Source organism: Dermacentor silvarum, chromosome 2 (assembly GCF_013339745.2).
Source record: "Dermacentor silvarum isolate Dsil-2018 chromosome 2, BIME_Dsil_1.4, whole genome shotgun sequence".
Lineage (NCBI taxonomy): Eukaryota > Metazoa > Arthropoda > Arachnida > Ixodida > Ixodidae > Dermacentor > Dermacentor silvarum.
Genome location: NC_051155.1, coordinates 53,155,240 through 53,182,811, shown reverse-complemented (window position 1 = coordinate 53,182,811; position 27,572 = coordinate 53,155,240). Strand labels below are relative to the sequence as shown.

The 27,572-nt window shown below is 45.8% G+C and overlaps 1 protein-coding gene across 2 annotated transcripts in view; it reads left to right on the top strand.

Annotated features, from left to right (window-relative positions):
• Positions 1 to 1,275: 1,275 nt before the first annotated feature.
• The window catches only part of LOC119441469 (transcription termination factor 2), a 109,392-nt gene continuing 83,095 nt past the window's right edge, over positions 1,276 to 27,572 (top strand). The window contains exons 1-7 of one of the 2 annotated variants that reach the window (XM_037706088.2): positions 1,276 to 2,020; positions 2,702 to 3,344; positions 7,740 to 7,941; positions 8,893 to 9,032; positions 16,742 to 16,855; positions 18,354 to 18,610; positions 20,239 to 20,414. In XM_037706088.2, the coding sequence (XP_037562016.1) occupies positions 1,712 to 2,020; positions 2,702 to 3,344; positions 7,740 to 7,941; positions 8,893 to 9,032; positions 16,742 to 16,855; positions 18,354 to 18,610; positions 20,239 to 20,414 (1,841 nt within the window). In that variant the 5' untranslated portion in view covers positions 1,276 to 1,711. Of the gene's footprint in view, positions 2,021 to 2,701; positions 3,345 to 7,682; positions 7,942 to 8,892; positions 9,033 to 16,741; positions 16,856 to 18,353; positions 18,611 to 20,238; positions 20,415 to 27,572 lie in introns of both variants that reach the window. The other variant, XM_037706087.2, reaches the window with a different exon arrangement.

Here is a 27,572-nt window from a genome sequence, read left to right as displayed (position 1 = left end):
GTAAACGGGCCTCGAGCATTTCCGCCTTCATCTGAAATGCGGCTGCCACATTTGTTGGTTCATTTGTTGCGCATTTGTTGCTTCAGAATGCGGCCGCCACATTCTCGCCCAAAACCTCACAGAGTGTCAAAGCCTTGACAAACACCGTGACAGTTTTTTCCATATGCAGACATGATTCGCGGTAAATTACCAACCCAAACGGAAGCGCCCAGGAATAAAATTGTGATAGTAGCACCGGTTTCTTGAATTATGTCAGCGCGAAGCGACGAGAACAAAGAGTGGGTAAGTGGGGGGGTGGGCGCAAAAAATTTCGGGGGGTTTGAACCCCCCCCCCCCTGGCTACGCCCCTGCTTCATACGACGTGCGATGGTATTTCACAGTATATTGCAGATGTTCCGGCTGGTGGAGGAGCCTTATCTTTTACGCTGAAATTTTATTTCAGTGTATTCCCAGGTGCATATATAACCCATACCTATGTACAAAAATTCCCTATATATAGTAGCAAATAGGGAATTTTCGTGCATAGGAATGGGCAAGCTGCCGCAAGGTACGGAATGTCACTGCGTACATGCGAATTTACGCATGTTGACGGTATCAATTAATGTCCATTGATTGACGACGGAACCATCGATACTTTTTTGTAGGCGGCACCGTCGATATTCGCAGCAGAAACGCTGGCACCGGTCGCAAGAGATGAATTGTTCTTTTAAACGTTTATTGAGCAAAAAAGAAACCAGAGGCCTTGATTGACGTCGCTGCGTCTCGCTTTCCCTTTCTTGAAGGCATTTTCTTATCAGCTGCTGCTTGTGCGCTCGCCGAGTCCGTTCGTACCCCTTTGCGCTAGGTCCTCACGGCGCTCACAGTGAGCGCCGTTTTAGCATACTTTCCGCTAGTGGCCGGATGAACAGAACGAAGTTGTTTTCGAAAGGATATTCTCAGAACGAAGTTCAGTCTGGGTGCCGTATTTAATTCTTAATTCAGGCTCGATACTCAGCTACGATATATACGACATGGTCTCATCGACGCCAAACTCGCTTGCGGTTGTTTGACTTGTTTCATACAACATCTAACGCTTCGACACGCCTAGTTGAAGCAGACGCAGCGCTCCCTGTCCAAGGGTTCACGATCCTACAATTTGGGAAACTGGCATTTACTGCATTGCTGCGCGGCATTCCCTTCTTCGCCCGCCTGTCCAGCACGGCCTACGCCAACACAGCGGCCAAACTCTCCTCAAACGTTCGAGAAGCCGAAAGCAAAAATGGGAAACAATTGGCGTCTATGTTCTTTCATGGTTGAACATTTAGACGGTATCCTAGCCTTGAATGAGCTTGTGATGATTTGCCATTCAAGCGCGACCAGCTTCACATTTCAAGTTGAATTCAAACGACCCGCTTTGGGGCATGAGAGACGCAATTTTAAGCAGGCCGTAGCTTCAGATTAACATTTGTTTGCGAATTCTTTAAGTAGATTACCTAATTTTAATGCGATAAATCTTACGTGATAAAAATAATTATAATACGAGCACTAGAGCTATTATAATAATGAAAATTTAATGAAAATTGTCTGCGTAGATGCGATACTAAAGCATAAATCGAAAGGGCTTTCGCGGTATGTCAACTCGTGGTTTGCGGTCTTGGCGGCGAAGTTTGTAAGTGTCAGCCCGTTACCCTACCAACAACTGTAGTTGTTGCACACGTGTAATGCTTCGTTGATGACAGATCACGGCTGTTACGCTGTGGCGCGAAGTATGGAGTCGTCCGGCGAGTGCGGCAAGAAAACAGGCGATCCCGGGCAACCTGAGAGCATCCGTCGCGAAAAGTCGGATGCGTTTTCGCGTCACCGAGGCGACAATCATGGGCGTGTGGCCGACAAACAGAAAGTGCCGAAGCTACCCGCTCCATCGCAAGCAAGGGGACTGGAACATTCGTCAAAGATGCCTACCAAGGACGCGCCTGCGACTAAGCTCCTACCGATGAACAAGTCAAAAGAGGCACTGGAGTTGGAGATAGAAAAGAAAAAGGTGAGAGCGCTACAGTACGCGCGGCTACCTCTCGCTTTTCCAACTGAAAGCATGCAAGCCTGAAACCTTACGTGTGTTGCAAAAGGTTATGGCATCCTCGGCGAATTGCAAGGGTTTCATCCAGTCATCGCCGGTCCAGGGCGCCCCGGTGCGATTTCTATAGAGTGCCACGACCAAAAACATTAGGGTGGTGCAGTCATTATGACCGCGCATGCTCAGATGCAAGCTATCCAGAACCAAGCGTTATTGGTAGACGGCGCCAATGCAGCCCAAAGCATGGCGTACGAGCGCTCCAGACGAGCGTGCTGACGACTATGCCAGGATACCTGGCAGAAAGCAACGTCCCCAACCCCCGAAAAAAAATTCCTGGCTATGTCACTGGTTTCTGGGGCCACGAAACTGGTACTCTAAAGTACTCTCCCTCTCTCTCATACCACCCTTAAAAATAGGGACTAAACATTTTTAAGCGAAGTAATGAAATAAGTGAAAAACAGATGATGTTGAATGATGGACGTGTAGATGTATAGTGTGTGAATTAAAACTCTTGTCACATTGTGTTGCACAAAATGAGTAACCAGTTACTGAAAAGCAATGCATTGCTTATATTACGGGATGACTTCATGTAGACAACAAAAAACTATAACAAGTTGTTGTTTAAAGCTGCCATTTTTGTACATGCAGAAAGTCATGGGAACTATCAAGCTAAACACCCTCCCCGACGGGGGCAAGCGGCTCAGGGACCAATTGAAAGAACTGGAGGACCAGCTCTCGCTTCTGTGTCTGTCAGCGCCAAACAAGCAGGGAACCGGCACCGAAAGCAGCTCAGCAAAGGATATGAACACGACTGCCAAACATTCTTTCACTAGTTCTTCTCGAGGGGAGTCCACATCAGACGCAGCAGTTGAGAAATCCGTGAGAGAAGCTGATACAGGTGTTGAGCGGGCGCTTCCTGCCTGTAAAGAGTCGAAAAAGAGTGCCCCAACCAAGAGTGATGTGAGAGAGCGTGACCCTTCAAAGGTGTCTCATCAAAGCTTGCAAACAAAAAGTAGTTCTGATGCACGTGGTTCCAATGCATCAGCAGGTGACCATAAAAAGCATAGTGATAGATTAAGCCATGACATAGTGAAGAGCCGTGCTATGCCCGAGTCTGCAGAAAAACAAAGATCATTGGAATCAAAAGAAAGCAGAGTGCAGAGCTCCCTTCGAGAGCACATTCTGGCAGATACTGATTTGTCCGAGCGCAAGTGCGAGTCCATGTGCCAGAGTACAACAGCAGCTGATATTCCACTGAAGGGGACCTCATCTTTAACAAGTGTGCAGCAAGGTATGTGTGTCCTTCTTTCAGTCCACCTTCTCATAACTGCGTAACAATGGGAAGCTCCTCCTGCGGAAACCGCCTGATGGTTTCAAACCGGGAAACGAATATGGCCTTAGCATTTGTTGCTGTATTAAATGTAATTCTCTATGCCTTTTGCAGTTATTTGGACCGTAGCGCTTAAGTGACATGGACAAGGAAGAACGACAAGGACGTGCGCACATACTTGTCGTTCTTCCTTGCCTGCGTCACTTAAGCACTATGGTTCCCGTAACTGCACCAAACCAACTAGCCCAGAAGTCTGTGCTCCTGCCTTTTGAAGAGCCTGTGTCGGGAATGGCATTGTGCATGACACAGCTGTACCATCACGACAACCACCAGCTTGTTACATTTTCAATCTGTTGTGCTTCTGACTTAATGCATGTGTCTCGAGTCGTTACACAGTTAACTTTACTAAATTTTCCCAGCAGAACACATGCTGTTGGTCAAAAGTTCCTTAATGTGCTATTTCCATCAAGCTGCACCTTTGTGCACTTCAAGGTGTCTTGCAGTGGTGGTTTGTGCGCATGCCTAGGAGTTGGCTGCTATGCGAACAATGTTTCAAGATTGAAGTTCTGTTTTATATGTTCTTTGTACGCTCATGTATTCTAATAGCTGGGCCACAAGACGATAATATGAGATGATTGTGAGATTGAGGTTGCTGATGCGCTGGAGACTAGATATACCCTAAACGGTTTTGAATGAGAGGAGGTTGTTGCCAAAACTAAAATATTGAGCCCATACTTACAGCATTGGCTTTATCATCGCCTTTAATCCTGTTTAGTGATTTCGGGGGAAGCCGGCATATAAGATTTAAAGGTTATTTGGTGTGGTTTCCTTGGGTAGAAATGTTGCAGTGGCGATTGTGACAATTTAGCATTATCCAATTAAGCTTAAGTTCAATAATGGTTGTGGTATGAATGGAAGTTTCATTTTATTTATTTTCTCTGCAAGCTGAGGCATTACAGAGAGGAGTGGGTAGTATGTAAAAACAACACACATTTTAGTAGCCTAGTAGGGTTTACAATAATTTGTTAACTGGGGCATTCTTGAATGGCGTTGACATTAACAGTGGAACTGGGAAGGCAGTGCTAGTCTGCGCTTGTTATCAGAACAAGTAAATTGAAGGGCAGGTTAATGCAGCAACATGTCAAAGCAACCATTATTTCCAAAAGAAATGTACGATGGTGATAACAAAAGAGTTACTTAAAATGTGACTGTAAGCGATAATATTTATGAAAAAGAAACATGAGATCTTAAGACAAAGTGGTAGGTTAGGCATATCAAGAATCGATTTCATTAAAGCGACACACCCGCCGGGGTGGCTCCGTCAGCTAAGGCGGTGCACTGCTGAGCACGAGACCATGGGATCAAATCCCAGCCGCAGCGGCCGCATTTAGATGGAGGTGAAATGCAAAAACGCCCGTGTGCTTGCGTTGTAGTGCACTTTAAAGAACCCCAGGTGGTCAAAATTATTCCGGAGCCCTCCACTACGGCGTGCCTCATAATCAGAACTGGTTTTGGCACATAAAATCCCAGAAAGAAGACGAATATTAAAGCGACACTTGCTGTGTGCAAGTAGTTGAAAAAAACTGGTTCGGTCAGTAGTGAATTGCACTGGTATAGCGTAGCCAAATAAATATCTGGCTACGTCACTTGCACAGTGTAATCACAGAAACACTCCGTTGTGGCGAATACCATGATGTGAAAATTGTTGGGGGGAAGGTGGTACCTTATTTGCAAACTATTAGAAAAATATTTAATATTTGATTGAATTCACTTCTGGCACTATTCAATTCGTATGCGATTCGGTCTCAAAAACCGCTGTTGCACACCCCTACATTTGACACTGTTCAATTACCCATACGAGCAATTACCAAAGAAATTGTTTAACAGGTCAGATAAATTTTTGTTACTAATGGGTGGAATATCAACATCTTGTCTAATTTATTTTACTTATTTATTTATCAATACTGTAAGCCTTGAAGGGCTCATATGGGAGTGGACATACTAACAGTACAGGTGTAGTGCTTTGTCATACAGGGTTTATCGATAAATTTTTGATGAACGCTCAGCCAAGACGACCACAATGCATTCATCATTTTGATAATGACTCGAGGTGAAATTCGAGTGCTGACACGAATGAGTGCACAGATTGTGAGCAAACAATTTCACTTGGAAGGAAATTCCACAGATCTTCTGTTCAAGTAAAAAAAAAGAGTATTTTAGTGTGCTACAACGTGAAAAAAATGATCTAATACATTTATCATGGTTAGTTCTAATGGAGTGACGTCCAGGGGGCACCAAGTAGTCGGATTTCGTTAAGCTTATCAGGTCATTGTAAAGAAGATAAAGGAACTTCAAACAGCCCAACTTCCTCCGACTAGCAAGTGTTGGTATGCTTGCTTGGGTGCGAAGCACAGTTACGCTGTCGTACCTTGAATACTTTGTGTAAATGAACCGGAGCACCCTGCTTTGGATCTCTTCTAATGCCAAGTTTAAATATTTTGGATGCGGGTTTCATGCTATGCTGCCATATTCTAATATCGGCCTAACCAGAGTTTTATAAGCAGTTAAATTTCACCGAGGGTGGGGAGGCTGTCGCTAGTTTTCTTCGTAAAAATCTGAGTTGTTTGAACGCGTGTGCACAGACATTATGGATATGTTGGTCCCATTTCAATCATCTTGTTATTGTGACGCCTAGATATTTGACTGAGTGAACTCGTTCCAAAGAAGTATTAATTAATTTATATGTGAAAATTAAGGCCTCTCTTTTTATGTGTTACAGTCATACACGTAGTTTTCTGTGTGTCAATTTGCATGCCCCATTTCTTGCACCAGGTAACAATGTTTTCTAGAGACTTGTTAAGCTTTGCCTGTTCATTGACTAGCAGGTGTGTAAATGACTCAGTCATCTGCAAAAAGCCTTATTGTAACCCCTGGTTCCATACATTCGTTCAGTGTAGTTGCCAGTATGTATAGAAATGTTATGGGTGCATCAAACAGGAACTCGCAGTTTGACGATACCTGAAAGGATAAGAAATTGTGCTTTTTTGAAGATGATAATGTTTTTTGAAGGTATGATAATGTTCTAGGATGTGGTAACGGTGGACCTATGGTTTTTTAAAAGCAGCTACTACAGTGACAACGCAATAGCAGTCTGAAAGCATGTTGCAGCAAGGTTTAAACAGAGATAGCACTGATAACACGCTGAAAGAAGAACTGAACATCAAAACAGCATTAAAGCAAAGCAAAAAACAATACATTGGCTCTGAAGGGTCTGGAAGAGACTGAACTCAGTGCATCAAAACTAAAACCAGCACAATTCTAGGATGAAATCTTGTGCTGTAGTATTGTAGAGTTGAAGTGCAATACTATGCTCATGCATGAACCTGCCAGTGCCATTGTCACACTAAGTACATGAGCTTATTGATTTCTGCTGTGTTGCACATCAGAATATTTGCATTGCAAAGCTCTGTCCAGTTAGCTGTAGTGGGCATTACGGAAGTGAGACACAGCCTAATAGGAAGTGTGGCGCCAGTGTCAATGAGATATTGCAGAAGTACATCGCAACTATCGTGGGAGTGATGAGCAACGCAGAGCTCCTGTTTGTTTAGTCACAATGTGACTATGACAGTGTAAGTATTCCTCATGGCAATGTAATCACAGGGACATATGACTTAAATGTTCAATATTTTGCTCTGTGCGTGAAATTTGTCGTGAAAAGCATTGAATATGACTCTGAGCACTGAGGAGTATTCACTTCACAATTTTCTGCTTGCAAACTAAATTTTCCGGCCAACAGATAAGTGACTACTATTGATAAGAGTGCGATTGTCAGCATTTGGATATTGTGTCATATGGAAAGATATAGAACATTCGTACACTTCTGTGCAACATTGCTGCAGCACCAGAAAACGGTTCAACTGTACAGCAAAGCAGGATGTGTATTAGGCAGATGCAAATTGCAAATGCAATTGCATCTGCGCAGATGCAAATTAAGACTCATAGTGTGCAGTAACTAAAAATCAAGACCATAGTACACCAAGAATTGAAATTGTAGTACAATGAGCAATTAGCCATGCTGAAGGTTAAAGAGTAATTCTCGTGGTGCTCAAACAGCTACTCGCAAATGTTGTTGCTCAGAAATCTGGCAGTACTGGATTTCCTCTGCAATAAGTTCACATGAAAGTATTGTGTGTGGGGGTATCCTATCCGCTTATATGGGGATAACCCTTTTGCTTCTCAGTATTCTTTAGTGTGTTCACTCCGTCACATACCCCTATCCCTGACACCCACGGCCACCAGGGCCCAGTGGCGGCGGCATGGTAAAGAGGCGACCCGTGAGCCCTGTGGCACGTGCAGGCATCTGCGGGGAGGAGCCCCGTCCTCCGACGAGCGCCTTGCACAGCGTGTACGACCGACGCACGCTCCTTGTGTCCCCTCTGCCACTCAGCAAGACAGCTGCTCCATTGGCAAAGAAGGGGGCTACGCTGGAGGCACTGGGCACCCGTGTCCCCAGAGGGCTCTCGGAGCGCTGCACGGCTCGACTGCAGCACTTGTTCCAGTGGGTGCTCTTCCTTTTAGCCCAAGCACAGTTATAAACTACTGCACAGTGCAGCGTGTTTAAATGGACACAGAAAGCGCTTGCGAGCACTTGGCCAAAGCATAATTGAAAGTTGAGTGAGCGCCGTCGGCCACTCATCACCTGAGGCAGGCTTCGCACACCCAGCTTGCCCACAGGGTCCGAGAATGCTCGCCCTGCTGCGATAGGTCTGCTTCAGTTTTTTTTAAAAGTTTTTTATTTGAAAGCGAGAAAATGAAAATCAAAGAAAACTGAAGGAAAACTGTCGCAGTAGGGTGAGCATCCTCTCATCCTGCAGGCAAGCTGGATATGTGCGCCTGTCTCAGGTGATGACTAGCTGACTGTGAATACTGTATCTTCATTAATGCTTTAGCCACAGACTTGTGCAGTCCTGTTAGCATGTCTAAACTAACAGTGTTAGCATATCTAATGGTTGGAATGAAAACTTCACAAAAATAGAAAATGAGGGAAAGCTGAATATCTCCACAGTCTGGTATCCTGATGTTAAGCCTGTACAGTGCAAAGAAAATAGTGTTGTATAGTTTTACTTGCTATGGTCACAAAGTGGTTGGAAATCGGACGTTTCATCGGATCCTGCAATCTGTAAACTCTGACATGACTGTATAAAGAAGCGTTAAAACCATGAGGCTCAGTTTTTCCTCAGGAACCTAGTGAAGCCAACAGCAGCAAAGTCAGCTAAAGCATAGAGGAATTTAAGTCTTTTTCAATTGAACTGTTGAGTCAATAATAAATTCAGGGTAAGTTTTGCATAACCTTCTTATTCTCAGTGAAAAAGAAAGGAAATGAAAGCACTGGAAAAGAAAACGAAGTTGGATTCTAGAGATAAAAGTATTTCAAACTTTTTATTAATTGCGCACCCGTCATTTCCATGCGTGTCTATGATTCTCTTTCTACTGTGGTTGTGTCAAGCAGAAGCCTGTCCAGCCAGCCAGATGAGTGGGATGAGAGCCCTCAGCCGGAGGGGGTGCGTACCCCGCTGATGCCCCATCAACGACAAGCCCTGCGATGGATGCTCTGGAGGGAGGAGCAGGAGGCTCCAGGGGGCATCCTTGGTGAGCCTTCATGTGTATTACTCAAAAACAAGTCGGGTCAATGAATCCCACAGTCATAAAGGAACAAGGGGTTACGGAAGGACGTTTGCCAGTGGCACTTAAGTCGCAGACAGCAACAAAAAAAGCCATGTTAAAACCTGAAGTCAGAGATGCAAAGGCAGTGTATTGGATAGGAACAACGGAGATAAAAGCCATTTGTGGAGCTTCATTGAAAGGAAAAGATAGAAATTGGAGAGGACATGCTTTTACGATAATTCAGGGGGCAGTACCCTACCATTCTATGCCGGATCAATCTGTGTGAGAGCAAGTAGTTTTAGGAGGAAATTGGTGAATAACAGACGGATCCAGAGATAGGGGTGTTAAATGCATTGCTATAGACACCAATTGTAGTATGGAACCTATGGAGAGAAGGCCAGCTGTGAAACCAAGGACAAAGAAAGAAGTAATATTCAAAGGGTGGTGTCCTACTGTTCAAAGCCAGGTCGAGCCTACTCAGAAGGAGGAGTTTTGCAGGAGGAGGGGGGCGTCGCATGAACTTGCTGTGACCCTCCCGATATCAAAATCTTTGACAGGTGGCAAATCCTGCCGAACCTAACAATAAAGAGGCGCATGCTAGTCACTGTCGGCATCGATCACGGTTGACTCGAGCAACGTGCCAATGTTGGCTAAGCATGGAGCAGTGGCTGAGTCATGTGATGCGATGTCCTCGTTTTCGTATGTCGTGCAGATTGTCCTTACAATAAGTGTGTCGAAAAGAAATGTTTTTCGTTCTGGTTTTAGTTTTGTTCCACTGAAGAAAGTTTCGTTCCCGTTCTGCTCCAGAACGAAAAAAAAAAATGCTTCGCAACGGTTCATAACGGTCCTGGTTCGCATGCAAAAATTTTCAAGCAAAATAATGATAAAAACATAGTATTTATTTTTCTCAATAATTTGAGAATAACATTTTCAATATATTTCTCAAATATTTTTCTCAATTTATTTGTCTATAGCGTGGTAACCGTTTTGCGCGTGCTTTGAAACGTTAGTGCAAATGTGATGCAGCTTACGACGAGGGCTTCACTAGTCGTCTCGTCCTCAGTGAGGTCGTCCTTGCTTCGCGGTATTCAGGCTATTATGAATTATGAATTATGAGATCATGCTCAGTGCCTCGAGTCCAGGCACTGAGTATGATCTCTGAAGCAGCACGTCATCGAGTGTACCTAACGAAAGGCGAGACAACTGTTTTCTGATAAAACGAACATAAACAAACGATAACGCTTCGGTAACAAAGCGTTGTACCCGTAGAAAACGAAACGATGAGCGCCTCAGCGCACAAGCCCTGGGCTTTGCTACGATCCCGATCTGCTGGTGTAGCGAGCAGCAGTCCTAGATTAGGGGAGCGCTCGACCGGCTATCGCTCGTACTATCGCTGCCTGAGATACGCACTTATGCGGACCCTTGAGGTAAGCGCTAATTCTCACGTTGCCTGACGTCGGTTGCTGCGGATTGCCGACTTTCACCTTGAACTGAAAACCGATCAAAGATATTTCGGTTTCACTCAGGAACAAAATAATGAATGAAGTTTCGGTTACATTTTCGTTCCGGTCAAAAATATTCTTTTTCGTTCCATTCCGACACACTGCTTGCAATAACCGACTTGCCGTTAAGATGGGAAAGCCCTTCTGGAATTTGGAAGAAAACTGAAAAGCAAAACTCTGTATTCAATAAAAATGCCATAAAACACAGGTCCACTATTAAACTGAGAACCTCATTGGTGTACAGTAGAACATAACAACAGAGCACTTGATTCTAATAAACAGGCATTCTATTTATAAAAATATGTCTTCCAGTCCTCCGTATACTAGAACTGATTTGTAATCGATGCTCACATACTAATTTGAAGTTTGCCTTAATACCAATACACCGTACTATATATCTTGATTTCTGTATACCCAAGTTACTGATAGCTTGTGATATTCTTGTTATACGATGTTAGGAAACTCCCGAGCATGTGCAACGCTCTTTTCTTGTACAAAATTTTTCAGCAATAAATTTGATTATTTTCTGCTATTAGATATTCGATTGGAAATCTACTATGGGTATTTGCACATCCTTACTTCTAACTGCTAACATCCTTGGCTAACTCAGGGCAGCTCAGGGCTACGCTGACTACCCCAATAGGTAGAGGGACTGGGTTCAATCCCTGTATACAGATTAGTTTTCCTTACACTGAGAAGCTTTCTTTCTGAGGGACCTCAAAAGCTACCGTATAGACTTGTGTAAAGGCTGCACTTGTTTTCACAATTCGGACGAGGTGCGGCCTTTATACGGGACTGAAGCTATTGGTCAAAATGGTGCCGGCGCAGCCGGTGACTTGTCCGTAACCCGGGTCCACGAATTTACCATTGCATCAGAGGTCAACACGCAGCTCTCGCTGTCTAGTAGTGGCATGCGAAAGTGTGCAGCGCGCAAAAATTTGCCAATGCGCGTGCATGGAATCGCAGCAGTACTTGCTCTGAGCACTTCTCTGTTGGAAAAATTTTTTTTCTTCAAATTTTAGGCGGCCAAGTTGGGGGTGCGGCCATTACTTGGGTGCGGCCCTTACACAAGTTTATACGGTAAATTGCCTTCCAAGCAATGCCAGCCCTCTCTCCACCAAAACTATAATGCACAGCGCAGGCACAGCATTTCAGCTGTAACTGGAAAAGTTATGTATGAAAATTTTTTGCCAGTTAGCGAATGAACTGGGCAAATAAAAAATGTATCTGGTGTTTGTCAAGAGTCTGTCAACTGAATGAGAAGTGTCCGTTAAGTGAAGTCACTAGTACATTAGAACAGTATGATGAAATAACTGTATTGCCTTATTTACACTGTGTGTGTAGATGTCTATGCACTGAACAGGATTGGCACATTGAAGGACCACTTAGTTTTAATTCATTGTAGCTGTGTGGCACATGATCGCTGGGTGGCTTGTTGGCATGATAAGAACCTCGGTCTCTCCTGACATGAGAATTATGGTTTGATGCAGCTGAAACGCAGTGTTTATGTTCTAGATGTGGCTGGTCTTTTATGTTTTCAGTTAACAGGGGTGACACATTTATAGTACAGTTAAACCTGCTTATAACGAACCTCCATATAACGAATTCCTGCATATTGACGCGTACTCTATCTATAGACGTTTAAACGACGATGACAGTATATGCATTAACTGACTCTGAGTAGTAGGACAGGGTGTTCGAAGACGAAGAAGATGTCTTTGTGCTGGTGATTCTGAAGCTGCTCCGCCGTCTTGTTCAACGTGTGGTCTCTGGTTCGTGTTGACCCGTGACAATTTAACGAAGTTTTTCTATTTCCCGCCGTCACTCCATAGAAGCACATGTATTTGAGACCTCTAAGTAACGGAAGTGGCAGCGGGAGACCCCCTCGATATAACAAATTTTCCCCTCCGACAACCTAGAGATTTCGCGCCAAATTTTGTCATTTTTAGGTGAGCAGCAACCGGAAGCACCTTCTCCGCCGCGACAGAATGCGAAGCGAGCGCACGTGTGCGTGCGTGCGTGTGCGAGGCGGGCCTGCATCCCTCGACCCAGCGATCTTGCCGCTGCGGGCATGACCTTTCCCCCCTCCCTTCATTCAAACCTGATCCTGCTGCTCGCTGCAGCTGGCCTAGCCCGCCAAGCCGGCACTCTCTCCTTTTCCAGTTGATGTTGCCGACGCGCTGATACACGCTGTGACACATCACACTCGATGAGTGCGGACACGCGCTGTCAAACACTGGCGGCGTGTGGAGAAGCGAGCGAAGTGACCTTCGTGCTGTTGTCTATCGCTTCAACGCAAACTGAGCGCCGAGAACACAGAGCACGCACAAAGCTACGAGCCGCCAATGCACCTACACTGCTAGACTCTGCCCCAACGCAGATCGCTTTCAAGATACAGCCCGCGCGACCGCGCGCCGCCGCGCAGTACGCAGTTGATGCCAGAGTACAGTACAACGCCGCCCCGCTATCCCTTCCCCCTCGCTCCCTCGCCGGTGCCTCGAGCACAACCGGAGAAGGCACGCTTCCTCCCTGCTTTTCTTGCACGCGCGAGATTTAGACGCGGTCGTCGGCTCCCCTCGCACGATTTCACTCGCACATACAGCATACGGCGCGTGGCGACTGCGTTATCGCCCTTGGACTTTATACGGAATATCTATGAGCCAAAACCAATTTTAGGGCCACAACGCGTCATAGACACCATCTTTATATAGCAAATACGGATCTCAAGAGGCATACTTTTTTTGGCTGAAACCAAAATGCGTCATAGTTGTCACCCCCGGCACTTTGGGCGGCCAATGCCATCGTCAAGCCACCAAGCAAGCGACATGAAAAGTCAAAATGGCCGCTCGGGCCGGCGCGGGGTGGCAGTTCGCAACGTATGATGCGGGAACGGTCCCACAGGTGCGGCGCAACAGCGGGGTTACCAATGCATTGGGTACTATGGGAGCTTTACCGGGACCGGCCGAAAACGACGTAACAGCCGGGAAAACGCAGCCCCCGGGAACGTAACAGCGGGATTCTACTGTAACACTATACGACGCTAAGACGCCATCGTGACGCTTGCTCTTCGTTTCCGATGCCTCGCGCTTGTGCGAAACGACACACGTCCACGCATCCGGTACCTGGTGGGACATTCCAAGGATGAGTGCTTCGATGAAAACAGGTGCGTGTTACAATTGAGGGCGAGTTAGAATCGAGTAAATACGGTAAGAGTTGTTTCTTTTAACGAAATACTCTTTATAACGAAATTTTTCGGGAATTTGTCAATTGCGTTATATCCAGGTTTAACTGTATACTGTCACATTTAAGTAATGTTTCATTCGGTGCTTAAAGTCAGGGGGGGTCCCGGCCCCCCTCCATTTATTTAGGAGGGGCTTGAACCCCCTCGGCAGGTCAAGTGTAGGACTGCGGCACCCATTCGACAAGGCACTGGAGGTGATTTTATTACCAGTAGTGCCTTGTGCGGGGCAATTCTAACCCTCCAATTTTTCAAATAATGATTTAATCGTGAATAATCAGTTGATTTGGCATGAGCAAAAACAAGAAAGCAGGTGTTGTCGTACTGCTGCATGCATTTCCTCGACGCACTGCACATGACGGTCACCACCCTTGTTTGACTAAGATTCTTGGCACAGCATACTGTATCGTGAGCCACCTGAACGTGAAGCTACCTGCTCGTGAATTAGTGAAGGTTCACCTTGGTTTCTTAAGGTTACCAGTTAATTTTCATTGTTGCCACAGTGAGTTTCCATGGCCATATGCCTATGCGCGCGCGACGCCATGCTTGGTAATTTATTTAGTCAGCGAATGTTTACTGGAATTTATACAGATGGTAAAATTGCTAATCTTACTTGTTATAGCTGTTTAGTGATTTGTTATAGCTACCATTGCTTAGCATTTTGAGTGAAGCTGCATTTTTCCCCCTATATACGTGTATTTTTTTCGCCTCCTCTACTGCCACAATCTTTCACAGATATACATATTATCACATTGTAGTGATGGAGAATACACTAGTGAAAACTGTAAATCATGAGATTAACTCTTTATTGGGCAAACCTGTGCCCAGAAAAAAAACAAGCAACAGTGAAGCACAACAGTAGCGGGGAGCACAGTTGGTGATCGTCGAAAATCTGATCAGCAGGTCAAGCGTGTCGGCATTTATACATGACTCATCAGAGGTTCCAGAGTAATCGATGGTGCCCGCGTGTCTTCCGGAAAGTACTACACAATTAGTGTCACGCATACAATAAGGTTACACAAGGTTCGGTGACAAGAGACAACGGATAAAACCATTGATAACATTCGAGAAACTTCCGAATTCATGCAGGCACGTCCTGCGCCAAGTGATAACGTTTAACATTTGTTAGCGAGTGAAGAGTGGTCATGAAGAGCGGTCACCGGAGAAAGATAAACACCGGGGTGGGACTCCTGCGCCAATTGCTCCATTTTAATACAAATGCAGATTCCTGCGCCAAACACAGAAAATTTACCGAAATTACGCCACGCTGCGCCAGAACCGCTTTGGCATATGTGCTCCAGCAGTGGCCGTGAACAGCGAGGTAATTCATTCCCCAAAAGAGAACGCATTCATTCTCATTCCACAGACTGCGCGACGGCGCCTCCCGCACAGTTTCTCGTGATTTTCGCGCTTATAACACTGGACTGTTTGGCGGATCCGGCAAGTGGCCAGCGTGCGCGCGGCCACTCCCGGCTGTTGTCACTGCTGTTGGAACGGCCAGGGCGGCTGTATTTAGAGTTTACTAGACTACGGTTCCCTAGCTGAGGGTGCTGCGAGCGAACTAGATTTTAGGGAGGCGTGCGCTGCAGCAGGTTCAGTGAATGGGCGTCTCTGTCCCCAGGGCCAGTATACCGTAAAAATATTCCAATCGGTTTTTATGCCCATATGGGCGAGGCCTGAGCCATTTTAACATTTCGCGAAGGGCTAATGGTGGATTTGTAATAAAAAGTCGCAGTTTCGCCCAGAAGGCGAAACTGCAAATTAGTTTACAGCTACGCGAAGTAAGGATAGTAGTTTTATCATCCGTATAAGCTTGCAAACATTCGCTTACTAACTAAATTAACAAGCATGGTGTCATGCACGCACGAGCAAACATGAACACATCTCACTTGATGACCGTGGGAACTCGCTGTCAAAATGCTGGAGTGAGGAAGCGCGGCAGCAGCAGCGAGCGAATTGACCTTCGTGCTGCCTCTTTCTTCAGTGCGAACTAAGTGGCGAAAGCACAGCGCACATGACGCTATCAGCACTCGCACTCAGTCCCCATCGCAGATCGCATTCAAAATAGGGCCAGTGCGGCCGCGCCATACGAAGCAGCCGCCGAAGTGCAATCTTCCCCCGGTGCATTGCGCACGACAAAACAGCGCGTTTCCTCCCCGCTCTCCTCCTTAGTGCGCGCTAGATTGAGCCGTCATCGTCGGCTCACCCTAGCACGCTTTCCCTCGCACATACAGCATACGGTGCGCGGCGACGTACAATGTTATCGCCCCTGTTCTTTATAAGGGGCATCAGGACGACGGCAGAAACGTGCCTGGAGTGTCCATATAATTGCTATTGCAATAAAGACAGATTGGAATAGTTTTACGTTATACTAGCCCGGGATTGATTGCGGCTCTCTGGGTATGCGGTGACAAATGGTGACCCAGAAATTATGCTAGCGCATCGATTGACAGCATAATTTGAGAGCATTTTTCACTATCCTCATAAGCGTTCGTGCGAGAATATATAGTTCTATTGTAGCTCCACCTATGTTTTCGCCTTTACAGGAAAACATGCGTTATGGCTCCGCTCGACCCACTATAGCTACAAAGCTATAGCTACAAAGCGTGCTTCCACTGTGCGCTTTGTGCTGGTTTATTTTCTGTTTGATCGCGGTTTCGAAGTTCGCTGTTCTATTCCAATATTCCACCAAAATTTAGATTGGCCTGCGCCAAACTGCTCCAAAATAAAATTTACGCTGCTCCAAGCTGCTCCAAAATGCAATTTTGTCTGCGCCAAGCTGCTCCATAAGGCAATTTTACTTGCTCCAAAAATTGCTCCAAAATGACTGTGGCTAGTCCCACCCCTGTAAATAAGTATACAATATATAAGTATAGATGATTAAGTATGGGTGAGCTCGTTGCCTGGAAGTTGTAATAATGTGAGTGCCATGCATTTTCTTCTCTGCTCTGCAGCTGATGCAATGGGTCTGGGCAAGACGCTGACCATGTTGACTCTGATTGAGCAGCAACGGTCAAGCGACAAGTCACACAAGTCAGCCTCAGGCATCGAAAATAGCAACAAACATGGTGCGTGCTTCTTGTGCTTGCATTTATATATTTCACCATTGTCCCGTACTTGTACTAAGGAAGGGACATAAATAAGTTCCGTTATTTGAGAATGACTTCGGTAAAGCTTTCACTGTTGAAGCATTCTGGCATGCTGGTTTCAAATTTGCAGCAAGTTTTCTTGCACAACTAAGAGTTCACACACTATTGTGGAAGGTGTATGTGTTTTTTGTCTGAAGGTGAGCTTAACTCTAGATGGCATCCAGGGGATTGGCATTCCAAGAGAATCTGGAATGACCGGAGAGTTGAATAAAGCAAAAAAATTTGGTTTGAACCAAAGTTGTTGAACCCAAAGTGTTGAACCAAAGTAACAAACACCCACTACAGTGGAACCTCGATACGATTCTGCGTAATACGTTGTTCGAGATACCTTTTTTTCACTTTTCCTGGTAATACGATTTGGTTGGATAATACGCTGGATGATAAGATTTTTGGATGATACGCTTTATTTACTGGTTCCCGTGAAGATCGTATTAATGAGAGTCCACTGTACTTGGAAATGGTAAATTTTCAGAGAAGTGTAAAATGTTGAATACATTCGAGTCTTGATATAACGAAGACAGATATAATGAATTATCATTGGATATAACAAAGTAAATCTAAAAACTTTACCGACGATTACAATACTCCTTAGTGCGAAATTTGAGCGAAGCTCTGTATATGTTTTCCTTTTGCAATGCATTGGCTGGCGCTGACAAGCTGTCTCGTGCGGCACATTGCAAATGGAGTGAAATGTGGTGCGAGTGACGCATGGCCGCGATTCATAGCAGCCGTCGTAGACAGACCTCCACTAATGCAGCGCTTTGTTTCCATATGTGGTATTGCTGGATGCGCTTGCCACATGCCTTATCGATGGCGTCATCGGTGAACAGATGACACGCGTTATTCTGGTGCCATCTCATAGTGATCATTGCCACAAAACACGTCTTGCACGGCACTATGCTTTTCTTCTCACGCTTTCGCCATACACTCCACTTTTGTCCTTGCGCTCTCTTCACTATTGTCATCTTTCATCCCTGCTGTGCTCCATATTCGGTGTTCCATCCTTCGCTGTGCTCGTTCGCTTGGTTACGCCGAGGGACGCCGACGCACAACACAGGAATGGGCGCCTAAGAGCTGTGCTCTAAAGCGTTTGTCACTGATATCGGCATGTAAGGAATACATAGTTATTACAAATGTCAGAAATAGTGAAGGCATTTTTGTGTTAGATGCGATTTTGTTATATCGAGGTATGACTATAATAGTGAAAAGAAACAAAACTTCATTATGAGTCATTTGTTTTTTCTAATTTGCAAACAGTTATCTTTAAATATGTCATTTTCTTCTCATTGAGCAATCACAGGCCAGAAAGCGTGGTGATATCTTTGTGCATGTCTCTCCAACCCAGCCTTATGTGTGTCAGGCTTTTGAGGCGCCCATCTGTGCACTTCTTCTTTGTTACAACTGCACTCTGATGCAGATGACAACGATGACTGTGAAACAGCGGCTGCTGCATCACCCAGGGGTGGGACCCTGGTGGTGTGCCCACTGTCTCTGCTGCACCAGTGGGAGGAGGAGGTGCAGCGGCACCTGCCCGATCGGTGGCAGGTGCAGCTGCACCATGGCCGCAACCGCACGAGTGACCCGCAGGAGCTCGCGCGCTGCGACCTGGTTGTCACCACCTACGACACCATCAGCAGTGACTGGGCACGCGTTGATGCTGCTGGCAACAGTGGGGTTGGTATTGCTGCCTATATCCGTGATACTGTGAACCATTTTATATTAACCAAGTTTGAGCTGCAATTTTGTAGCGATTCCTTCTGCCAGATTCTATGCCACTCTTGTCGTCCACCGTTCACGGTCAGCTAATCCCATTGATAATGCGGACAGAGCATCGCTCTTACTACTGACAAAGCGCGAAAAGGAAATTGCATTGGAAAAGGCATCGCTGCAAAAAGATGGCCCTGTATGCATGTCGTGCTTTTAGCTTGGTCTGAATGTGCTGAATAAACAAGCACTAAATTAAGGGTATGTGAGTATTTAGCAATTCAAATACAAATAGAATAATCTTTATTCACTTCACTTTGTCAATTTCACATTGGAAGCTCTAAAAAATTTGTGACCAAGTGTATGGGATAAAAAGAGTTGTCAAAGCCTACTGGAACAATGAACTTTGTAAGATCACTTGGAATGCCCAGACTGAACCTAGGCCATTCGTGCAAAACTACTGCTCTAAAGGACTAAGCTTCAAGAGTTATTGTTACAGTAGAAAAAGAAAGGACTGGTCTATGAGTTCATGTTTAGACATGAAAATATTTCATTCGTGATGTCCTATAGTCAATATGTTTTGTTTAGATTTATTTTTGTCAGTTTGTGTGAAATATCGTTATGAAGCACTTCCTTGGTGCACCTGAGCAGGTTCTCATGGGTAAGGGGATTTGTATTGTTTGTCTTTTATATATTATTTCTTCATCAAAATTCAGTTTGACATTTAAAGCCAAATTTTATTGAATGCACATAGCGGAATGCCTACCTTGTGCTCGTTTACCTTTTATTCTAGTATTCGTCCCATCATTCCAATAGTATTCTCAAGTGAAATGGAGTAGCCATCACACTGTAATGTGAACAAGTCTCCCTTTTATTTCATTTCAATAACAGAATAATAGTGCAAAGCTACAAAAGAAGTCTCACAATTGCAGAAGAATTGGTCCTAGTACAGAGACCAAACCGACGATGAACGCCTTCCCAAGGCATTGTCTGTGGCAGCTAAGATAATGGCGAGACAAGCAGATGGAAGGGCGAGCCGAACTAATCTGGAATTCAGAACCTCTTCAAGTTTTTTCCTTTTTTATAGTTTCATGCTAATTCCATGCAGATGCTGACTTTCTCTACCATAAATCTTCCTTCGGCTTGCAGATGTCTGCTGAATTCATTATCTTTAAGATTTCGAAGGCACTACGACAACCAAGTTATGAACTGATCAAACTAATGTTGAATTGCACTTGTTATTTTGATGCAGCTACCTGATTTCTTGAGCTTGGATTGGGCTCGGGTTATGGACATTCAAATCTACCTGCAAAAAACATAGAACATGATGGTCCGTGCTGAATCACAGTGAAAGTGGTTGCGTGCATACGGCAAAACGTGATGCCATCTAGACCATCCGATCAACTACGAACCTCAACCGCTTTGGAAGAGCAACATATCCTTTTAGCTTGGCCTAATATTTGCCTTTAGTGTTCTTTTGAGAAACCCCAGTTAGAATAATAATTAATTGCGTGTTCGCCTTGGTGACTATGTGTGTGGCTTTGTTGTGCTAAATTGATTGCTTCTCATACCCGTTTTTGTCTTTCCTGTCCACACAGCTGTCTCCGCTGTTAACGGTGAGGTGGCGCCGCCTGGTGCTGGATGAGGCACACAGCATCCGCAACCTGCACACGCGGCGTGCCAAGGCCGCGTGCGCCCTGCTTGCATGGTCACGCTGGGCCCTCACGGGGACCCCCGTGCACAATGATCTCAACGACATGCGTTCCTTGCTCAAGTGAGGCCAACCACCATGCACTTGCTATGCCAGCCGGTTTATTCTGCTTTGACAATTCTTTGAAATTACAGTCAAACCTCGATATAATGAACCTCGATTTAACGAAATTTGCTATGTAACGAACTATTTTTATTTCCCGATCTTAGTTCCGTTGAATTAAGGGGGGGAGGAGGGGATGAAAAATTAACTTTTTTGTTTCTTGACAGAAAGGGCTGAAATTTGGCACACACGCTGTACATTGCAATAGAGAGGCAAATCTAAAATTTCATTAAGATATCTTCATTAGTTGTTGTTTTATAAGAATTTACAAAAGTTTACAAGTTCCTTGCTCGTGGAAAGCCTGGCACAGTAACGAAACATGGTACGGAACTGGGAATACTGTGTATGTTTGCCCAAATGTCTAATCTATATCAAGACAGTGTTAGATTTTTTTTTTAGTGCCCTCATAATTTTTTACTCGATATGACATGCATGTGACTTGTGTTTCACTGCATAGAGCCATGTAGTCATTCTGAAATAATTAAATAATGGAAAAATAAATGAACATTTCAAGACTGTCTTGATGTGCAGCACAGTTTATGGATCACAGCAAAACAAACTGGACCAAAATCGGTCCAGCCATTGTTGTGCTATGCTTTCCACGAGCGAGGTGACCAACAAAAAAAACTCTATTGAGAAAACGACCTGCAAAGTTTTGCAAGCAGGGCAGGTTTATTAGAACGCAGCAGGGCGGTAATTTTTGGCATCAGTGCTGCCAAGCACCTTCTTGCACCTTTGCCTCTTCGTTTGGTGGGCTTTGAAAATTTCATAGCCTGGCTAGTCCATCAAATTGAACTTCCGTTCAGTTGTGGACATCGCGCGAAGGGAGTCGCGCACGCTGCATGCTCGCGATTCTGCCGTCACCGCTGACACGAAACGCGTCTGAATCGTGCGCCGTTTGGGCGACTATTTGTCCGGTGAATCTTCAGTTATCACACTGTAGCTCGTCGACGGTTGGGGCTCGCTCGGAGGCGGCGTGTCCGTGTCGCACGATGCACCAAACTAAGTACACCGTCTTTGCCGGCGATGGTGACCTTCGACCCGCGTCGATACGATCTCGGCTGATTCGCGCGGCCGTACACCGAGGCGCGGGAGCTTCCGTTGGCGCGTCTTCCGTCGACTGCGTTGTCGGTACCGATGGCACAGGGCAATTGTCGGTTTCGCTGCTTGAGTCAGACGGTGCAAGATAGCGCGGCACGTAATCCACGGTGCAAGGTAGCGCGGCACGTTCAGTCGGGTGCTCCTCCGCTTCTCCCGCTAATCGCCGTATTTTTCTCGCCGTAGGAGGCTTGCGCTTCCGTATTCCGAAGGCGTGCTTCGTCCAAACTTTCATCTCCAACAAGCGACGATCCATAACTAAACTGGGCGCTCTCAGAAATCCGAATTCTGCATGTCAAGTGAAGACGCCGGCATGGTTTGCGAAGCAGACAACTGCGGTTGCCATCTTGCTCGCTGCCGCAGCAGTAACCAATGGGAAGACGCCTTTCACCACGGCAGCCAATCGGAGGCCCGCTTTCATCGGAGGGCCCGTGTGACTACCTCCAGCAGACCCGCGCTTCTTTTGTGTTTGTGCGTTTGTTACAAGATGGCGACGACCGACGAATTGAGAAGCGGAACGGCGAAACTTTGAGCTTTCGAACGATACCAAGATGGCGGCGCTCAGTGGCGGGAAATACGAGATATGGCTCCGCGAACGGCGGTGATTTTGCGTGATTTAAAGCTGTTTTCTCGCCCTGCGCACTGACAAATTAATTTTTTTCAGGCACTTTTAGCGCGTTTTCAGCCAAACCATTTTGATACAGCGTAGATTAGGCGTTGCAGATAATGAAATGCGGGGTTTCCAAAAACCGATTTTTCTCGTGATTTTCGCGATCTGATCCCCGCGCCCCCCCTTAACGAAACCTCAAATTAACGATATTTGTGATATAACAAAGTTTTTTGTTGCAAGTACAACTTCGTTATAGCGAGGTTCGACTGTACATCTCACTTATTTTGTGAGCTAACTTGGTGAAACTTAGCACACCACTTGTTCAATTTCTATAGCAGGTTCCGAAAATACAATTACTTTTCCTCTGGCATAATTAGTTCCAAATATAACTGGAAATTAATTGTCATTGGACAATCTTCCACTATGGAAGTATACATGCATAACCAATAACAAGATGACAAAGCTTCGCCGGCGGGTTCAACCAATTGCAACAACTGAAACGATCATACTTAGGGGACGCTTTGTGATATCACAGACACGACAGTTATCTCAAAAGGAGGACAAATAGCCTTCTCAAGTCCGACGCACCTTGAGATCCAAGCCACTCGCAGCTATGCAACTGAATTTTCAGACCTCTTATTATTTGAGCTGCAGGCTGTACACGATGCGATTGGAACCATTGCCAACCTGCCTAATATCAATGAAGCCCACATCTATACTCCTACACCACGGCGCTACGTCACAAAAATGCGCTGTCATTGTCGTCGCAAGTTAGTTTCGCATGGTAAGCACTCTGCCACTCGTGCCGCAGTAGCCGCTGGGTTTCGCGGGTGGGTGTGCAGTTTTGTGTGTGAAGTCTTTATTCTTGGTTTTGCAACGAAGAAAACTCGGTATGTCGACGAGCTGTGTTGCACCGAAATACGCAAGGGGCTCATGTTTTCATATGTTTCCTGTTAATGAAAACCATCGCAAGCAATGGGCTGCCGCGGCCAAAAGCAAAAGTTGGATTCTGATACCAGATCATCCATTATGCGCCAGACATTTCATAACAGTTAAGCTTCTCTGTTATGTTGAGTGGCGTGTATTAGCCAACCTATGATCTTAGGATCGTTAATAGCATGTCATTACAATTTCTTTCTGCACTGTGGGAAAGCTAGATTAGGATTAGCCTTGAATGTAGGTCGAGCCAGCAGATTCCCCTCAAAGCACGTCACATTCAAATTTATTTTAATCTCAAAGGATTGAGCAGCCTGCAGTGTAGATATCCTATCACACGTTCACATACACAGGCAGCACGGTCAAAGCTAGGTTAATTGCAGTGTGCACGTCATAAATGCGCCTTAACATGTTAAACTCCACGCCCGAAGTAAAATGTACAGAGTTGGTACAGAGTTGGAGTGATCGGACGGCCACGGCCAACAGCTCAGATTGTGCGAGCCTACACAGCCAGCGTCGTAATAGGGCTGGTACCTCACCAGTCCCATCACTGAGCCGAGGCAATCGGTTCTATCACCGCTCACGGCGACATAGAAATCGACTACAGCTTATTTTTTTCACGAAATAGTACCTAATAGAACAAAATTATATCGAATGCGTGCATTTTGTAAAGCAGTGCCCAGTACTAAACCACTGGCGTGATCGCGAGCAACAATATTCGACGATGTTTCTTCTTGCAGACAGAAAGCAAACACTGACCTCCTCAGCGAGGCGGCTTGGGTGGCTTGCAAGTACTATGTTTCGTTTGCTATGCGCACCCACAGCACTGAGAAAACCAATTCATTTAAACCCACATTAAGCGCGTTGTAAAAAGTAAGTCCGCTATGACGAGCTGCGGCCAGATCGAGGCGCCGTCGGCCGTCATTGCGGCGGTCAGCGAGCTAGGCCTATCCATCTCGTTCCGTCGTATTTCACTGGGGGCAAAATGCAAGAACGTGCATTGGGTGCCTGGTAAAGAAGCCCGTGTAGTCAACAATAATCTGGAGTCCTCCACTACGGCGTGCCCGCTTCAAATCATGATTTTGGCAACCTCCTCAACCCCCCCCTCCAAAAAAAAACCCACCAACCTAGGCATGCAAGTGAGGGCGACGAATGTGGGTGGAGTGTACGCGATGGCGGTATAGGACCTGGAATATAGGACTTGGGATGAATGGTGCCTACCGTTGTTTGCAAACATGGTGTAGGTCAGTACTGACAGCCTCGGCGCAGTTAAGCACTTAAAACAAGTAACAAAAACATTGCGTATTTGTGAGCAGATACACAAAATTAACAATTCTACATGTGTGAACATTACTGTCCACTGGTGCAGGCGCATGTTCTTGACCAGAACAATGACCTTGTGGACCACATTGCTCATTCTTTCTCGACACCTATAACTCCTCCTCTTTCCCTTCCATCTGACCCCCACTCTGTTTTCATTGCCCAAAAATCCATCCTTCAGTGTCACAAGCGTGCCCTCATCCCCCTGCGTGTCTGCTGCCTTCCACACAATCTTTCTCGTTTGGAGGAAGTCTCTCTTCAGAAACTTTAGGCCGGGGCGGGCCTTACACCAGCCATCACTTGTGCCTGGGGTCAACCATGCGAAGACATTGTCCAGTGTCCGTAGTGCTCTGCTCTTAGGTCTGCAGCGGATGCCTGCCATCTACTTTGGACGTGTCCTGGGACAAAGACAATTTGCGGAAGTGTTCTTAAATGTTTGAAATTGAACAATAATCAAGTAGAAGACTATGAAAGATGGATTCTGGGCAACGCATTTTTAAAGTCGCTGTTGCAGTATGTTTGTGAAACGGGCCTGCATGCTTACCGTATTTACTCGAATCTAGGCCGACTCCGATTCTAAGCCGACCCCCCAAAAGTTCGAAGTCAGAAAAAAAAAAAAACTTACCTCAAATGTAGGCCGAACGAAAAAGCGAGGACAGCATTCGCAAAATGAAACAGCATTTATTAAATATGAACATGCCGAGCTCATTCTATGTCACCATCGCTGCTAGCCTCGTCGCTATCTTCCTTACTGCTGACATCTTCAAACAGTGCGCTATATTCAGTACCATCCAGCGCATTAGAGATGCTGCATTTTTGGAAGGAGCGCACGTTGCGGCGCACGCAAAAACCATCTCCCCTTAAACGACAGACCGATGCCGAAGTTCCGCCCGGCTTGAACGTTTGACGATGCCTGTACGGCTAGCACAACTGCCGTATTTACTCGATTCTCACGCTTCCTCGATTGTAACGCGCACACGTTTTCCGTGAGGAAAAAGTCCTTTACCAGTACCGCGCACCTCATGCTTTCAAACTGAAATACAACTTTCTGTCATTTGTAAAAATAATTTCCTCCCGATGCACTGATGTTACGATGAATAAAAAAAAAGTCGCAGTTTCGCCCGAAAGGCGATGCATCGAATGCGGTAGCAAATTAGTAGACCGCTATTAACAAGCACGGTGTTACTCGCGCTCAAGCAAACATGAACACATCTCGCTCGTTGACCGCGGAAACGAACTGTCAAAACGCTGGAGACGAAGCGCGCCTTCGTGCTAGCATGCCTCTCGCTTCAACGCGGCGAAAACACGGCGCGCGGTGTACTTTACCCGTCGCAGATTGCTTTCAAGATAGGGCCACGGCAATCGTATCGCCGGAGTGGATCGTCGCAGATTACGTCCTGCTTCGGTCCACTGAAACCATTCCGCATTGCTTTGCTGGCGAAAATCCTCTCCTTCTGTTTGCGCCAGTCCCGCTCGCAAGTTTCGGATTCTCCGAACGCCCGTCATGCGGCCCGATTTCCGTCCGTCTCCGCACAGATGATCACTTTCCTTTTAAATGCGGCATCATGATGAACTCGGTACTTCATGCTGATAGATAGAGCAGATGCTGAGAACGTGAAGACAGACGGTAGACTATTGCCTAAGCACGTGTACTGCAGCACACGGAGGAAGCTTCCGCATGCTACGGTAGCTAGGCTCGACGCGCGTGCGAGGCGGCCATCTTGAAATGCCGACGCAGATTTAGGGTCGTGTTGAAAGTGCGCGTTAGATTCGAGTAAATACAGTATTCGTTTAGAAAGCGGCACTATAGTGGCATCGCCCATTCGGTGCCATTACGATAACGCCACACCGCGCGCTGCACCATACCGATACTACCGATACGACGCAGGTCAAAATGGCGACGTCGCTCGTGTACTTCAGTTGGCTACTGGCGCGGCTAGTAGCGGCTGCGATACTGACTTTTCTAGATGACGCTAACTATGCACCACATTTATCAGTTTCAGTTAAAAACTGGCGCGTTTTTTAAAATCCTCGAATCTAAGCCGACCCTAGAGTTTCGTATGTGATTATTTGAAAAAAAACTATCGGCCTAGATTCGAATAAATACGGTATATTTAGCTCCATTATGACATTATGCAGCGTGGCAATCTAAGTGAAAATAAAAAATTGTCATTGTTCATGAAATCAAATAAAAAATAACCCCTGGATAGAAATTTGTTAATTGCATGTTAGTAGACACTGTATAGCATAAGGAACACAAAGTGGCAAGCAGATGTCTTATGGAGGAACTACAGTAAAACCGCGGTAATTCGAACTCGGTTAATTCAAAATTTCGGTTACTTCAAAGAATTTTAGTGGTCCCGTGATTTTCGATGCAAATTATACCGGATAATTTGAATGGGCCGCACGGCTCTATTCGGATAATTCGAAGTTTTCGGCTGGCAGCAATGTGCGGCTGTTAGGTTAGGGCACTCCGTACAGTCGCCAACCGATTTTCCGAGCTCGTGGGGACTGAAAACTAATCTGAAAAACTCGTTCGGCTGAAAAAAAAAAGAATTTTAGGCCCCTTAGTGCGGCTTTAAAAAAAATCTCTAATAATGCCCTGCCTCATACTATGCTTGGAGGGGATCGACTTGCTTGGATTTGCACAGCAGTGACGTCGTCTCCGTGTACGGTCGACGCGAACGTCACCGCGTTGGCAATCTCCGCCAACGGAGTTCGCCGTGGAGATCGAAAAAACGAACTTTGCACCGCTTTTAACTCTCCCGAAGGCACAGGAGGTAGCGCCGATCACCGAGACATGGGTCTCTGAGACACCTGCTCAGTGTACACGCCGCGTTCGAAATAGCAACCGAAACGTTAGAGAAAAAAAAAACTTACTAACTGAATTAACAAGCGTGGTGTCAGTGCGCACACGCAAGCATGAATAGATCACACTCGATGACCGTAGACAAATACTGTCAAAATGCTGGCGCTAGCGAGCGCAGCCATCGCCGCGAGCGAAGGTTCGTGCAGTCTGTGGTTCAACGGAAACGTGAGCGGCGAAAGCACGGCGCCTACAAAGGTCAGAGCCGTCTGGAGATTGCTTTCAAGATACGGTGCACGTGACAATCTGCACCGGCGCTAAGTACACAGTTTGAAGAGTAGAAGTTGCC